At 38.1% G+C, this 17,504-nt stretch overlaps 1 protein-coding gene across 1 annotated transcript in view; it reads left to right on the top strand.

Annotated features, from left to right (window-relative positions):
- Window positions 1–17,504, top strand: part of WDFY2 (WD repeat and FYVE domain containing 2) — a 543,829-nt gene that overhangs the window by 475,552 nt on the left and 50,773 nt on the right. Inside the window, exons 10-11 of the mRNA XM_044071679.1 lie at window positions 8,755–8,885; window positions 11,223–11,331. Of these exons, the coding sequence (XP_043927614.1) occupies window positions 8,755–8,885; window positions 11,223–11,331 (240 nt within the window). The remainder of the gene's footprint in view (window positions 1–8,754; window positions 8,886–11,222; window positions 11,332–17,504) is intronic.

Genomic DNA, 17,504 nt, shown 5'->3' with positions numbered 1-17,504 from the left:
CTGTAATGGAAGCTCATGAGGACAGGGCTGCTTCAGACACTGCCCCCCTCCCCCGCAGTTAAGTGGCAGAACATCCTTCTGTTGTGTTAGGACCATCTGAAGGCTAGCTGTCGATTCAGTAAACTTCTGAAGACAGACTTTATACTTGAAGACAGCATCCAATATTCTGATGTTCATTATATGGATGCCAGTGGATTAGACTATAGCTTTGAGGGCACTTGTGAGGACACCTGTGAGGTTTCCTTTACAGGTTGACAACAGAAGATTTGCTGAGGATTATTTTGCTGTACTACATACAACTATTCAGTCTGTAGTCACAGAGCCAGTACCTTATAGCTATGGTGACAGTAAAAAAAGGAATAGGGCATACTACCCTGATACTGATGAAGATTTTTTTTATTTACCCTTAGGCTTTCCATCTGAGGAACCTACCTTGGGGAACACATTAAGCCTCATGAAGGAGCACTTAGTGTGGATGTGAAAGATATATAGAAATTTTAGTGATTGAACAGCCCAGACTTTCTGTTGTACTTGCTGTTGTTGAGACCTTCTGGGATATGTTTTACACAACTTGTTTTAGAATCATTGTTAGCCCCTGCCTGACAAAAATTAAGTGATAGATTTTTCCATGTACAGGAACAGGTCTACTTCAGAAGACTGAAAAACCAAAAGACTGAATCCCAAAAAGACTGACAATTCAAAATACTGAGTGATGGAATTTGCCCTTTCTCCACTTTTGTGCGATCTTGGAGTCTGTATAGTAGCAGGGCATGTGGGGGCGCAGCCCCCGACATGAAGGGTGTATGGGAGCTTGTTCAGTATTTTGAATTTTCAGTCTTTTGTTTTGTTAGCCTTCTGAAGTAGACCCACAGGAACACCACCAACATTTATGCAAAAACAAGGTTACAGATGTTGTGGTTATATTTTTGAAAGCAGCTGTGGAGTTTGATTTTGCCAGACTTGAATCTTCAATTCATTTGTATGACAAGTAGAATGTGAACCAGATTTGGTAAGATGGTCTGTACCTCTGCCACCTTAGGCACAAGAGCAAATGATTATCAAGCTGCCACAATGGGGGACATTCTCAAACAGATTGCTGCATTGGCTTAGGGTGCCATTATAAAATGCAATAACACTGTGAAACCTACTGCAGGACTGCATCTTTGCTGCTTGTGGAGTGGAAATGTGCTTGACTCTGGCTTTAACTTTTCTCAGGGATGTAAAGTGACAGTTTCTCTGTGCCCCTCATACCTACCTCTCAATTGTCCATATTTTCCCAAAAAGCCCAGATTTTTGATTGATATTATTGGTCTGTTCCTCATAAAATTTGTGGTTTTCTGGCAAATCACCAAGGATTGAGGTCACTAAATAATGACACGCATTTGAGTTTCAGACTTCGTATCCTTCAGAAAAATGCATGCTAAAACAAGTCCTGCTGTTCTAGTTCTTTCTAAGTGCACTATTTTGGGGCCATTACCTCTCTCCCATTATTTTAGGCTTTGTCCAGATTTCTTGCACTATGGTGCCTCCTAAGATAAGAATAGCTTTTCTTGGATGTTGTCTCAAGAGGTATTTGAAAAGTTTGAAGAAAAGGCCAAAATGATTCAGCCAGTGAAACAGTTCCACCCTACTTTTTCTACATGTTTGGGGAATTACACTTCTAAAGCTTGTCTTTTCTGTAGAAAGCAAAGCAAGAACTGTGTAGACATTACAAATTATTTTAGAAAAAGTAGTTCTACTAGGAAACAAAGATAGAGTCCCTCTGGTTACAGGGGCTGCAGGTCTAGGGGTAGACCAGTGACAGTTTGGCAGGGCCTTCTCCCCCACTCTGTTTCCTGAGAGAGTTTCTCTTGATTCATACAACAGTGATTCATCTTGGCCTCAAACAGGTGGGAAAGAGAGGTGGTTTCCACCAGTTATGAAACAGAAATTACTTACTTCTCCTCTTTCAAAGGAATGTCTTTACTTTGAGACTAGATGTAGTAGACCCTACCAGTCATAAAACCCAGTATTGTGCCAGTCTTAAAGTAGTTACCGGACTTCAGTGCTGCTGAACTAATCCTTGTGGATGAATGTGGCACTTGGTCCTACTCTAGGTAATTTCCTGTTCTGACTGTGAGGACATTCTTTGTAATGCACTACCCCTGACACTTTGTGCCATTTGGTTGAAGCCCTCTGATTCTAGCTCTGACCTGTGTCATTTGCTGAAGGTCCTGTTCAGAGTCTGCTTGTAGTGTCGCATTGCCTCCAGAGCAGATTTATCCATCTCCCCTCTGATCTGTTTGCTGATGTAGTCCATCACCCAAATGAACAAGAATGGACTCTGAGCTGAACCCTTAAGTACAACCACTCCCACTGGAAACCATTCTGTGACTCAAAACATTGTGTGTGTGTGTGTGTGTGCGTGTGCGTGTGCGTGTGCGTGTGTGTGTGTGTGTGTGCGTGTGTGTGTGTGTGTGCGTGCGTGCGTGTGTGTGTGCGCGTGTGTGTGTGCGCGTGTGCGCGTGCGTGTGTGTGTGTGTGTGTGTGTGTGTGTGTGTGTGTGTGTGTGTGTGTGTGCGTGCGTGTGGATCCTTGTACATAGCATGCACTGATTCTACCAATGCTTATGTGACTTCAACCATCACAACACTGTTCATATCAACTTCCTTGGGACCCTGTCCTACATTTCTTTCCAGTCTAGGAATTCCAGTTTGAACTCATAGGTTCATAGGTAGGTACTAGGCTATCGGCCCAAGGGCCTACAGAAGCCTAGCCAGCAAGGTGTACCATAGCTTACGCCACCCAAGAAAGTTATTTTCCTGTGCCACTGTCCAGCAGTGACACAGAAGTGATCCCCGGGGTGCATTTCCTATTTCCCATCCACTCATCAAGATTTTTCTTGAAGAGTGCTAATGAAGAACTTTGCTTGATATAGATGGGTAGCTTGTTCCAGAGTATAGGAAGTCTCTGGGGCAGGAATCTATCCCTCCAGCGTGTCCTGTTTATTGTGGTGACAAGGTTTAGGTCTCTAGAGCATGTGGCTTGGAGGGATTGGGATTTCTTTAGGTGTAGCATGTCCAACAGCTCTGAGTTTGACATAGATTTATATGTTAGGCAGAGATCACCTCTGAGTAGGTGATATGCTACGGAGTAAAGCTGGAGTTTTTTGAGGCCAGTAATCCTCTTTGTGAGTTACTTCTGTGGCCTTGCCAGCTGCTGCAGATGTCTTGTGCGGTACATTCCAAAAGGGGCGTTGTACTCTGTGACCTCTTTTTTCATATCCACTCCACTGTGTCTCTCCCTGCAAATATCGGGTCAGTTGTACTGCAATCTGATCTGAATCCAAACTGCTGATTTCTCAACTTACTGTTTACTACTCTGCGTATTCTTTTATCAGTCACCTTCTCTGTCACTTTCATGCAGTGTGACTGGAATTGGATATGGCTCCATATTGAAATGTCAGTACTCATAGTGTTGAAAGCCCCCAACACCCCTGAACTTATATACACCGACTTCAAGATAGTCATACTACCTTGTAGAAAAGTGAATATTCAGGCAAATGGCCATCTCGGGCTTGTGGTGTGTGTGTGTGTATATATATATATATATATATATATATATATGTGTGTGTGTATATGTGTGTATATATATATATATATATATATATATATATATATATATATATATATATATATATATATATATATGTATATATATATATATATATATATATATATATATATATATATATATATATATACAGGTCTGTTCTTTCGGCCATTCAGTCTCCGGATTTCAGACTGTTACCATTGATATCCATGTACTGCCCAAAATGTAGTAATGTACAGTTCTGAAATCCCATCCATTAGTGTCTCATCTCCTTCCTACCTAATTTATGGAATTTTTTTTTTTTTTTTTTTTGATCGGGGAGAAAAAACTGCCAGTCAGTATTAAGCCTAGAAAATGTTTGTGATGCTATCACCCCCTTGTTCAACAGTGTCCAAAAAATAATCCCACTCCAAATCACCTTAATTTCCTTACATTTGTCTTTTTTGTATTCCACTACTACAAAACCCCCAGTCATCCCTGTTGACCTGTAACCTTATCCTAAGTTTTCTCTACACTGGTTCAGCTTTCCTTTTTGCAGTATCACTATCCAAACCTTCTAATTCTTTGTGAAATTGGCATTCTTATGGGATTCTTCAGTTCATCATATTTCAAGTAACAAACTTCAATCCTCTCCTTAAAATGGTTTCCTCTCCCAGTCAGCCAGATATCAAGGGGCTTTTGATATCAAAACTGAACTGAACAAATTACTTTTTAGCCAGATGAATGGGCATGTTGGTGAAGGGAACAGAGGGGATGAGGAAGTGATGGGGTAGGTATGTTGTTAAGCGAAGGAATGCAGAAGGTCATATGGTAGTGGATTTTGCGAAAAGGATGGACATGGCTGTGATGAATGCGTATTTTAGCAAGAGTGAGGAGCATAGGGTGACATACAAGAGTGGAAGAAGATGCACACAGGTGGATTATATCTTATGTAGAAGGGCCAATCTGAAGGAGATTGGAGACTGTAAAGTGGTGGGCAGGGGAAGTGTAGTTAGGCAGCATAGGATGGTGGTTTGTAGGATGACATTGGTGATCAAGAAGAGGAGGATGAGTGTGAGGGCAGCACCAAGGATCAAATGGTGGAAATTGAAAAAGGGTAATTGTGAGGTGATATTCAGGGAGGAGTTGACAGGCACTGGGAGGCAGTGAGGAGTTACCGAATAGCTGGGTAACTACAGCAGAGCTAGTAAGAGAGATGGCTAGAAGGGTGCTTGGTGTGACATCTGGAAAGAGGAAGGAGGACAACGAGACCTGGTGGTGGAATGAAGAAGTACAGGAGAGTATACAGAGAAAGAGGTTGGCGAAGAAGTGGGATTGTCAAAGAGATGAAGAAAGTAGACGAGTATAAGGAGATGAGGTGCATGGCAAAGAGAGAGGTGGCGAAGGCTAAGGATAAGGTGTATGAAGAGTTGTATAAAAGGTTGGACACTAAGGAGGGAGAAAAGGACCTGTACCGATTGGCTAGACAGAGGGGCCGAGCTAGTAAAGATGTGCAGCAGGTAAGGGTGATAAAGGATAATGAGGGAAATGTACTCACAAGCAAGGAGAGTGTGTTGAGCAGATGGAAAGAGTACTTTGAGGGGTTGATGAATGAAGAGAATGAGTGGGAGAGAAGGTTGGATGATGTGCGGATAGTGAATCATGAAGTGCAGTGGATTAGCAAGGAGGAATTAAGGATAGCTGTGAAGAGCAAAACTGATAACAAACGCCAATAAAATACAGTCTGTGGATCCACCAATAAGTGCCACACGTCCAATGTGATATCAGCCGATTTATTATGCCAAAAACACAAACGTACTCAATGCGCTACAATGTGTAATGCGATAAACCAAAAAATAAAAATTTTATAATGAAAGTACCGTATTCCTTAAAAATCAGTTAAGCGCTTTCACCCTTGACAACAGGGCTTCATCAGAACTGATCGCCTAAAACAGTTAATAGTTTAAATACCTTTTTTGGCGCCAGAATAATTCAAACTTCTTAAAGTGACATTAGCTCTCAGTTTCCAAGAGCGCTAAATGTCAAGCACCTGTCATCCAATAATATTTCATTTCATTAATCATCATCAACAAAGCAGTATATAAAATTATTTAAAACTTTTCTGTAATTTTTATGTATAAAAACCATTTTCATTGACCCTAGAGGAGGTGATTTTAAAAATGTGTTAAGTTACAAAGAAGTGTGGTGGCAAATATTTTTAGATGCCACCACTCCACCAGGTCTTAATGAATTTATATCAATTAAGCCTTTATTATTAATATGATTACATTTTATATATTCTACATATTAAATATATACCAAATTTATACATAATTGTTTGTTGATAGCTTCTCTAGTAGCACACATTTATTTATGTTTATATTTATATACGTATACATTTGTATATGTGATTATGATTTTTTATATAACATCGTACATAGGTTTTAGATGGTTTATAGTTGTGTAGGTTAATTTGAATTTAGTACAGTGAGGGTATTTATTAATTATATTTATATTTATATTTTTAAAGCATTATGAAATGATTAAGGATATATTTATAATACTTATTTCAGCAGATTGTATAGGATTTTATACATTCTCATATCTATTATTGATTTTATGCATTCTCCTATCTATTTTTTAGTAATGTAAGGCACTTAGGATATGGAATGTAGTTATAGTAATGTTATGTGCACAAATTTTGATTATGGACACAAAATCATGAAAAGTTTTTTACTGTTATATTTTTACAGAAAAGTTTTAAATAATTTTATATACTGCTTTGTTGATGATTATTGAAATGAAATATTATAATATTATTGGATGACAGGTGCTTGACATTTAACGCTCTTGGAAACTGAGAGCTAATGTCACTAAGAAGTTTGAATTATTCAGTTCTGATGAAGCCCTGTTGTCAAGGGTGAAAGCGCTTAACTGATTTTTAAGGAATATAGTACTTTCATTATAAAATTTTTATTTTTTGATTTATCGCATTACACATTGTAGCGCATTGAGTATGTTTGTGTTTTTGGCATAATAAATCGGCTTATATCACATTGGACGTGTGGCACTTATTGGTGGATCCGCATAGCTGTGAAGAGTAAGAAGAATGGAAAGGCTGTTGGTCCAGATGACATGCATGTGGAAGCATGGAGGTGTTTAGGTGATATGGCAGTGGACTTTTTCACTAGATTGTTTAATGAAATGTTGGAAAGTGAGAGGATGCCTGAGAAATGGAGAAAAAGTGTTTTGGTACCGATTTTTAAGAATAAGGGTGATGTGCAGAGCTGTAGTAACTGCAGAGGGATTAAACTGATCAGTCGCAGCATGAAGTTATGGGAAAGAGTAGTGGAAGCTAGGTTAAGAAGGGAGGTGATGATTAGTGATCAGCAGTATGGTTTCATGCCAGGAAAGAGAACTACAGATGCGATGTTTGCTCTGAGAGTGTTGATGGAGAAGTACAGAGAAGGTCGGAAGGAGTTGCATTGTGTCTTTGAGGATTTAGAGAAAGCATATGACAGGGTGCCTAGAGAGGATTTGTGGTATTGTATGAGGAAGTCGGGTGTGTCAGAGAAGTATGTAAGAGTGGTACAGGATATGTACGAGGGTAGTTTGACAGCGGTGAGGTCTGCAGTGGGAGTGACGGATGTGTTTAAGGTGGAGGTGGGATTACATCAAGGATCAGCTCTGAGCCCTTTCTTATTTGCAATGGTGATGGACAGGTTGACAGACGAGATCAGACAGGAGTCCCCGTGGACTATGATGTTTGCAGATGACATTGTGATCTGTAGTGAGAGTAGGGAACCGGTGGAGGAGACCCTGGAGAGGTGGAGATATGCTCTAGAGAGAAGAGGAATGAAGGTCGGCAGGACTAAGACAGAATATATGTGTGTGAATGAGAGGGAGGATAGAGGCATGGTGAAGGATGCAGGGAGTAGAGGTGGTGAAGGTGAATGAGTTTAAGTACTCGGGATCAACAGTTCAGCTTAATGGTGTGTGTGGAAGAGAGGTGAAGAAGAGAGTACAGGCAGGATGGAGTGGGTGGAGAAGAATGTCAGGAGTGATTTGTGACAGACGAGTACCAGTAAGAGTGAAAGGGAAGGTCTACAAGAGGGTAGTGAGACCAGCTGTGTTATACAGGTTGGAGACAGTGGCATTGACAAAAAGGCAGAAGTCAGAGCTTGACGTGGCAGAGTTGAAGATGTTAAGATTTGCACTGGGTGTGACGAGGATGGACAGGATTAGCAATAAGTATATTAGAGGGTCAGTCCAGGTTGGAAGGTTTTGAGACAAAGCCAGAGAGGCAAGATTATGTTGGTTTGGACATGTGCTGAGGAGGGATGCAGAGTATATTTGGAAAATGATGCTAAGGATGAAACTGCCAGGTAACAGGAAAAGAGGAAGGCCTAAGATAAGGTTTATGGATGTGGTGAGAGAGGACATGCAGGTGGTTGGTGTGACAGAGCAAGATGCAGAGGACAGGAAGAAATGGAAACAGTTGATCTGCTGTGGCAACCCCTAATGGGAGCAGCCGAAAGAAGAAGCCAGATGACTGTAACACGTCATACACTTATGCCTTTCTAGCAGTCCTTCTACTCCATTATAGGTCTGTACAACAGTTATTTTTGTACAACTTCCTTGGTCACTTAGAGAATTTGACATTATAGACAGTGAATATTTTGCATTATGTGTATGTACACATATACTGTGCATTTTCATCTGGTAATTGTTAAATGTTTTTAACATTAATCTGCTTTGTACAATATTTTGCCAGCTAGCAGACCTGTACCATACACAGCTAGTCATGCTGGCAAAGCAGCAAAATCTGCCAACAAAAGTGCATATTGAAGATGCTAATTATTACTGCACAGTGCACTTTTTTCTGTTATATTAATCTGAATTTATCAACATAAATTTGAAGTGATTAATTTTGTTTTCTAATATTTATAAACCTCAGTTTGGCGTATAATACTTGGAAGTTTGACTACAGTTTTTGACGGCTGTTTCTTCTTTAGCCTTTTGCCAACACGTAAAAAACATCTGCTTTGTCTGTATTTCACCAGTTGAGAGAAATTATCTTAACACAGATGCAATAGAAAATGGTGCATTGTTGAGTGATGTACACTGTTTGCAGCCTTGAGGGTTGACATGTTTTACTGTGCATTTTGTTTTTGGTTTCCCTAGCACCACTGCAGGAAATGTGGTAAAGCAGTATGTGGCAAGTGCAGCTCCCAGCGCTCTTCTATTCCTCTGATGGGCTTCGAGTTTGAAGTCAGGGTCTGTGACAGCTGCTTTGAATCAATCACAGATGAGGAGTAAGTATTGCTTCCTTGTAAGCAAAACACTGAAAGTATTATTCCAGTTAGCATATGAGAATCTCAGAACATTAATATTTGTTTCACATTTATTGGGTAAACATTTGGTTCACTGAGTTGCAGTTAAGTGATATACCAGTTTAGTGAAAGATGTCAACTTATCCTGTGGTTCTTCAGCTTCAGAATAGGGTTTATTTAAGTAAGGGGATGCAGGAGGTGTAAAAGAATTGTCCTCCACTTTCTACTTTTTTCGTATTGCTTTTTTTCAGTTTCAGTAAGTCAAGCTTTCAGGGAACCATGACTTGTGGAACTATACAGTAATTCATTTATTATCGTTAAGAGCAAAGCCAGAAAACTTTCAAATGTAGTCCTAAGCTGGACACTGGACTACCCCCCCAACCCCCCAGCCATACCATTACCCCATTACTGTGAATGTGGTTTTACATATATCTTTGAGTAACGGTCCTTTCTTCATGCCCATTGTGACTGTTGAACTTACCCATATCTTCTCATGTTTCACTGCAATTTTCAAAACAAGAAAAAGAAGGGATTCTATGTACTGTGGATCTTCACAGGCAGCTGAGATGCTATGCTAGCAGAACTAAGGGTGTCAGACTGACTAGCTTTTTCTCTCCATGCCAGTCAAACAAGATAGACCAGTTTCCAGCTAAACTGTTTACAAGTGACTGTCCAGCTTCTATTACCTTTTGTTGTCACTGGAAGATTCTGGTTGGGCAGGTTAGGATCCTCTTTACAAGAACTGCTGCCATTTGTGTCTCTGCCCAAAACATCTTTGTAGTGCCACCTACTTCCATGCACACCTTCTCCAGGCTGGACTTTCAAGTCTGTAAGCAGGGCAGAGTTTTCAGCAGCAGTTCTGAAAGGAATGTTGTAGCCTCTTCCCCAGGTCTGGACTCTGAGCCCATCTTTTCTTACTGCTTTGTATTATCCTGTTCCATTAAATATACTGTAGTATTCATCCTTTTGATTAACATGAGCAGGTCTTATGTGAATGTATGTCTTCTGTTTGTGTGCAGCCAGGCCGAACCTGGAAATTGTTCACTGAGACCAGTGTTCTACCCCACGTAACAAAGATGAATAAATGAATGAAAAATAAGTAAATAAATGGTACAGTTGTAATTAGTGAAACTGTAGGTGTTCATATATAGTATTGCTGCAGAATGAGTTCCCACCTTTCTTCCCCTCTTTAACTGTTTTGCCATTTTTCACTGTCTTTGCATCCTAGTTGTGGAACAGTAAGACAGTCTCCTCTACCCGGAGTTCATGCCTTTTGTTGTTTTGTGGTTATCTTTTCAGCTTTGAGGGAGGTGATTACTTGAATATATTTGTACTTACTTGGCCTTATAGTTCTGTGGGAGTTCCTGTTCTAGAGTCGACTGCTCATGGAGTCATCTTCTTGTAGTATAGTAAACATGTAAACTCTAGAACCAAAGCAACGACTTTAAAAATAAAAAAAAAAAACAAAAAAGGAATGGACAGAGGCACCCAGTAACCAGTTTATTGAAGTTAAGCACTAGATATAATATTGACAGTGCTTAACTTCAGTAAACTGGTTACTGGGTGCCTCTGTCTGTTCATTCTTTTTTTATTTTTAATGTAGTAAACTTGGGGATATGTATTTTTATTTTTTTGACAGTTTACATATTTTTTGCCTTAGCAGGGTCCCTGTGACTCTTTGGGCATGTAGGTGGTGATGCCTTTCTGCTCTTGGTAGAGTAAGGGGATCAGGCACATATGTTGGTGACCATTTAGCATCAGGAAAAAAATGAAAGATGGTGTTTATCACGCTCACTTTTCAGCCAGGTAAATTTCTGTCTGGCATACTCAGTGTTAGAGTTTACCCTGCACCCGGAAAAGGAGCATCCTGCTCTTGAATTTTGTCAAAGTACAAATGTTTACCTTAGTTAATTTCCTTTTTATTGAATGTATTGCATGTGTCAGTTGCAGTTAATACACTTACACAACTGTACTTTCTCACTGGTCTTGGGTGACCTATTATGTCATTGTTTTGAAACACTCAGAAAATGAACGTTCCTTGGTTTAAGGAAAGAACAGGAAGGGTTGAAACTGTGCATGTGTGTTTTTTGTGTGTTTAAAATTGGTTGCATAGTTTTCTGGTTACAGTAGGCACTAGTTCAGACTGTACAATCTGCTGTAACAACAAAGTACATCAGATCTAATTCTATGGCGAGTACCTCGTAAATGTACTTTATTGCCAGACATGTTATATCCATAGTGGGCTTGTGACAGCCCTAATTTTCTAACAGAGCTTAGAGAAGGTAAGATTGTTAAAATTATTTTTCTGGTTTTGTTTAGACGTGCACCTACAGCGACATTCCATGAAAGTAAGCACAACATTATTCATGTGCATTTTGATCTTACAAGAGGATGGTTACTAACATCTGGAACTGACAGAGGAATCAAGGTAAGGAAAGGCAGCAAAGCTATGGTTGTACTTGAAATTGGTGAGTGACCCTCATGTTTAGCTTCTGCATAAGTAGCTTTTATTAATTAGACATATAGTAGTAGTAACAGATACTTGTAAAATAGTAGGATTTTGACAGCACTCAAAATGACTTAAATAAAACTCTGTTTTAATGAAATGATAAAAAATTCCACATCAAGTGCTTTCGCCTGGAGGCATACCAGGCTTTTTCAAGATGAACCATGATTAAAAATTCAAGGCTTAAGTACTTTCTAGCCCAAATCATGTGACTAGAATAGCAACTAATAAAATATGCAAATCAGATGTTAAAGTGCCAACAGCAATTCATTCATTCAATGAAATTATACAATGTCTAATAGCCCACTAAATAATGTAAAAACTTGTTTAAATTACAACTCGTAATAAAGCATGTATGACTGTTTTATAAAGCTACAAACAAGCTTAAAAAACTTAAAAACAGTCTTAAAAATTATTTTTATATCTAAAAAATCTATTAAGAACTATTGGCTTCTAAGACCTCTGTTAATCATATGAAAAGTTAACCAAAGTTTGAAACATCCACTCAAAACAAAATGTTGTCCAAAATAACTGGCAATGAACAACCCATCTAAAAAAATTTTTATAATGAACAAAATCATAACTTGGCCCTCCTCAGTTTCAAAACACTCATAATACTAATACTGTCATTTAAACCAGGAGGCTTAGTTGCGTTCAACTTGAGCTGCCACAACAGTTCCTTGTATTCAAGTCAGGTATTTTTTAAGACTGTTTTTAAGTTTTTTAAGCTTGTTTGTAGCTTTATAAAACAGTCATACATGCTTTATTACGAGTTGTAATTTAAACACGTTTTTACATTATTTAGTACAAATTTGTGGGTTATTAGACATTGTATAATTTCATTGAATGAATGAATTGCTGTTGGCACTTTAACATCTGATTTGCATATTTTATTAGTTGCTATTCTAGTCACATGATTTGGGCTAGAAAGTACTTGAGCCTTGAATTTTTAATCATGGTTCATCTTGAAAAAGCCTGGTATGCCTACAGGCGAAAGCGCTTGATGTGGAATTTTTTATCATTTCATTAAAACAGAGTTTTATTCAAGTCATTTTGAATTTTTTGTTCCTGTTGAGCCTTTGGATACATCATTTTGTTCTTGGTCTGGTTTGGATCTAATTTGGTTTTGGTTTCCTGGTTTTACTGATCCATGGCTGAAGGAACTGAACAATCTAGTCTCTCTGACACACCATTATTGTTAAGGGACGAAACTGATGATGCACCAGTTACGCATGGTGAATTTAAACAGATTTTGTTTCTTTTAACTCAATTGACTAAGTCCCTAAACTCTGAATCCACAAGTTCTGGGACTTCATTGCCTGGTAACCAACAAAATGGACTAGGTTTATTTGCTACAGCAACTATGGGGCTTAACAACAGAGTTTCCCCAACAGCAGAAGTTCCTGGCGGGATTTTATTGGGCTACACCGATCCACAGGAGCAGCAATTGTACCCGGTCAGCGCCAGCAACCCTAAGAGTAATTCTGTGAAAAAAGATTTCAGTTTTACTTCATGGACTGAAAAACAATTTCAATTCAAACAAGGTACTGTTACTGTTAACAACAGCACGAGTAGTTGTGCTGAACATGACTTTAAAACTTTCAATGACAAGTTGTATGCATTTAAGAGCACACAGTTAGAAATAGATTATTTGAAAGAATGTTTGCGTGTGCAGCGTGTCCCGAAGGGGTTACGCTGCTATAAATTTCCAAACAATGCTGTGGCTGGTTCATCTCTTTATAACAGCTTGGTTAAAATCTTTGACAAAGCAGGGCTTGAAATGCTAGAATGTATGATAAGGGACTATGAGGAAAAAGCAGGTTTATTACTTAAAGAAGTAGCATCACTTAATGATTCTTTGTAAAAAATCTGCCTTAATGCTAAAAATCCTCTGTCATCATCAGCTAGCGAACATGCACACTATAAATAGAACTGTGTGTGACAAATCATGGGTATGAGGTGCAAATCTTCGATACTAGTAGTATAGAAGAATCACTTAAGCATTATAAATCAATTAAGTGCTAAGTATTTCTTAAATGGAAATAAACATTGTGGTGAATTCATCGCTGGTGAAAACACATAAATAATGAACAGCCTATGGCATTCAATAAATATAGTAAACAACCAATGAGGTGAAGCAAATTTAACTCTAATTTAATAGGCCAAAAACTAACCCAAACCTCCTTCTCAAGCGGCCAGTTAAAAGAATAGCCTATGGCACCTAAATTGTATATCAGTTCTCGGTCAGAAGTAATGAACGTATTGCTCCCAATACAGATCAGTTAAAAAGGGGGGGATATGTATGATCTTTAGATATTGGATTAAGGCCAACCTCTTCAAGTAATATAAAATCATGACTGTCCAAGATAAATTCCGCCTCAATGCAAAGAATAGACTATAATCTTCAGCCAGCGAACATACACATTGTGGATAGAACTGCATGCGAGAAATTATGAGTGTCATAGAGACATAGTATGAGGTGAAAATCTTCAGTACTAGTAATAAGGAAGAATCACATAAGCATTTATAAGTCAATTAATCACTAGGTATTTCTCAAGTGAGGATAAACATCGTAATAGATTCACTGATGGTATAATTTTCCGTGTTTAAAGAGTAGCCTATAGCATTCAGTAAATATAGTAAGCAACCAATAAGGCGAAGCAGATTTAACTGTACTAAATAGGCCAGTCCAGGGGAAAATTCCTCAATAGAAAATGTATTAACAACAAGCTGTCATAGGTCTAAGGAAGGGAATATCAACCAATGGTGGTTCAAGGTGGGTCCTGACTGTTATGCACATGCCCATCTCCCATGAAAAGACCTAAAATGAAAGAAATATGGATAAAGGCATTAGATATACACCACTTCAATGGCGAGATGCTGCAGTAGCTACAAAAGGCCACTTTAGCCTATACAAGGGTGAATAATACGGATGACACCAAGAATCGCTGCAAATAGCTAGAGAAAAGTAATCAGAAAGCATCTAATTCATGTTTGTAAATGTATAGCCAGTCAAGTGACAAAATTCAAAACCTGTCATACAGCAAAGATATATGGCAGTACAGTTCATCAGATAAGATGAGAAGGTCATTCTTCAGAAAACAAAATGGTCCCCATATCATATGGTGGAGCATGATTTGTACTGTATTCTCGTTAGCTATATTTTGGCTTGAGAAGGTCATTCTTCAGAAAACAAAATGGTCCCCATATCATATGGTGGAGCATGATTTGTACTGTATTCTCGTTATCTATATTTTGGCTTGACTGTTATTTTTTGCCATCTATGTCATGGATGTTTGTCTCTTACTATGGCATTTTATTTGCTATAAGAATGTCGTTCATGTTTGTGTTTTGTCTTATCCGATGAACTGTACTGCCATGTATCTTTGCTGTATGACAGGTTTTGAATTTTGTCACTTGACTGGCTATACATTTACAAACGTGGATTAGATGCTTTCTGATTACTTTTCTCTAGCTATTTGCAGCGATTCTTGGTGTCATCTGTATTATTCACCCTTGTATAGGCTAAAGTGGCCTTTTGTAGCTACCACTGCATCTCGCCATTGAAGTGGTGTATATCTAATGCCTTTATCCATATTTTTTTCATTTTAGGTCTTTTCATGGGAGATGGGCATTTGCATAACAGACAGGACCCACCTTGAACCGCCTTTGGTTGATATTCCCTTCCTTAGACCTTTGAGAGTTTGTTGTTAATACATTTTCTATTGGGGAATTTTTCCCTGGACTGGCCTATTTAATAGAGTTAAATTTGCTTCACCTTATTGGTTGCTTACTATATTTACTGAATGCTATAGGCTACTCTTTAAACATGGAAAATTATACCATCGTTGAATCTGTTACGATGTTTGTCCTGACCTGAGAAATACCTAGTGATTAATTGACTTATAAATGCTTATGTGATTCTTCCTTATTACTAGTACTGAAGATTTTCACCTCATACTATGTCTCTATGACACTCATGATTTTTCGCATACAGTTCTATCCACAATGTGTATTTCTGCTGGCTGAAGATTATAGTCTATTCTTAACATTGAGGCGGAATTTATCTTGGACAGTCATGATTTTATATTACTTGAAGAGGTTGGCCTTAATCTAATATCTAACGATCATACGTATCGCCCCCTTTTTAATTGACCTGTATTGGGAGCAATACGTTCATTACTTTTGACCAAGAACTGATATACAATTTAGGTGCCATAGGCTATTCCTTGACTGGTCGCTTGAGAAGGTTTGGGTTAGTTTTTGGCCTATTAAATTAGAGTTAAATTTGCTTCACCTCATTGGTTGTTTACTGTATTTATTGAATGCCATAGGCTGTTCATTATTTATGCGTTTTCACCAGCAATGAATTCACCACGATGTTTATTTCCATTTAAGAAATACTTAGTACTTTATTGATTTATAAGGCTTAAGTGATTCTTCTATACTACTAGTATCGAAGATTTGCACCTCATACCCATGATTTGTCACGCACAGTTCTATCCATAGTGTATATGTTCGCTGGCTGATGATGACAGCGGATTTTCAGCATTAAGGTGGATTTTTTGTTGGACAGTTATGATGTTATATTACTTGAAGAGGTTGACTTTAATTTAATATTTGAAGATCTTATGTTCTTTTTCAATTGACCTGTATTGAGAGCATTACATTTATTACTCCTTATTGAGAACTAATATGCAAAGTAGATGCTGTAGGTTGTTTCTTGATTGGCCCCCTGAGAAGGTTTGGGTTCTCATTATTTATTTTTTCTTATTGGTTGCCTAGTAAAATGTATTAGTATTAAAATTATAGATTGATTACTAAACACAGTTGGCAACAGCGCCACTATCTAAAGAACATTTACCTCTCTTATTGAATGATTTGTAAGGAGAGTTGTTTGTTATTTTTGGCTGGGAAATGATATGCTAATTAAATGCTGATGGCGTTCTTCGATCGGCCTTCTGAGAAGAGTTAAATCTATTTTTTTATTGGTTGTTTAGCCAAAAGTCTTAATATTATAGGCTGATTATTAAGCACAGGAGACACTGTACTACTAGCACATATTGTATCTACAGCGCTCATTTGCAGTTGATCATTTCTTGTCTGAGCTATGTACAACGCCTCTGTGATTTGTTTTATGTATCATATAGATTGTTTTTATTCTAATTTGGCTAGTATTGAAATACAAGCTGCCGTTGCAGCTGGATTAGGATATGCTGTCATTTCCTGCTATATGAATTGAGCCATAGGGACCAGCATCAGAATACTGTCCAATAGCGTCATTCACACTGAACGGAGTTTATTCTGTTCATCTGATTGGATGTTAACCTTACTTTTGTTCCTATAAGAAATCAATGTTTGTGAATGTAATCATTGGTCTTTTACTTTTTATCAGTAATTTGATTGGATGACTACTTCTTTTTAAAAGGTGTTTTAGATAAAAAAAATGTTACAATCTGATGAAGGCTGAATAGCTGAAAGCGCTTATCATTCTTGTTTTTCATATGGTTTGTTTTTAAGTGTTTGATTGTCAATAAACACTTATTTTTATCTCTACTTGGTCGTTTCATTGGAATTAGAACACTTCTGCTGCCGTGGAGGTGCTCTGAAGTTTTTACTCACTGTATTTCATTATTTTTCTTCATCATCTTCAGCGAGGTTTGGAAGGTTTTTTACTTCATTGATGTATTAAAATCTGGCTTAATTTTGTATTGTTATGCCACTGATCAGTTTCTGCAGAGTCGTCTTTGCTCTAGGTGAAATTACATTGAAAGTTATTTTGCTTCTTTTTATTGTTTTGCTTACACAATAAGCCCTACAACTAATACTTTGCATTCTGTTTAGATGCTATAGGGCCTGATTATGAAAGACTTGCTCTTGTGTAAGCCTGCTTTATAGATAGGCTTTATACCAGAGTAAATTGTGTACAGAGAGCTAGTCTTTTAGAAATTGGACCATGTTATTTGAAAGTGTTGTTACTCTTGCAGATTTGTCTATAGTGTATTACTAGTGAGTGTGAGTGCAAGCAACAAACTGGTGTTAGTTACCCAGCAACCATGTCTGTAAATCATTGTGGTTCAATTGTTCCATAATGG

Source organism: Protopterus annectens, chromosome 5.part0, assembly GCF_019279795.1.
Source record: "Protopterus annectens isolate FY-2018-M chromosome 5.part0, PAN1.0, whole genome shotgun sequence".
NCBI classification, from domain to species: Eukaryota; Metazoa; Chordata; order Ceratodontiformes; family Protopteridae; genus Protopterus; species Protopterus annectens.
The sequence above is the reverse complement of the archived record's forward strand: the minus strand, read 5'-3'. Positions and strand labels throughout refer to the sequence as shown.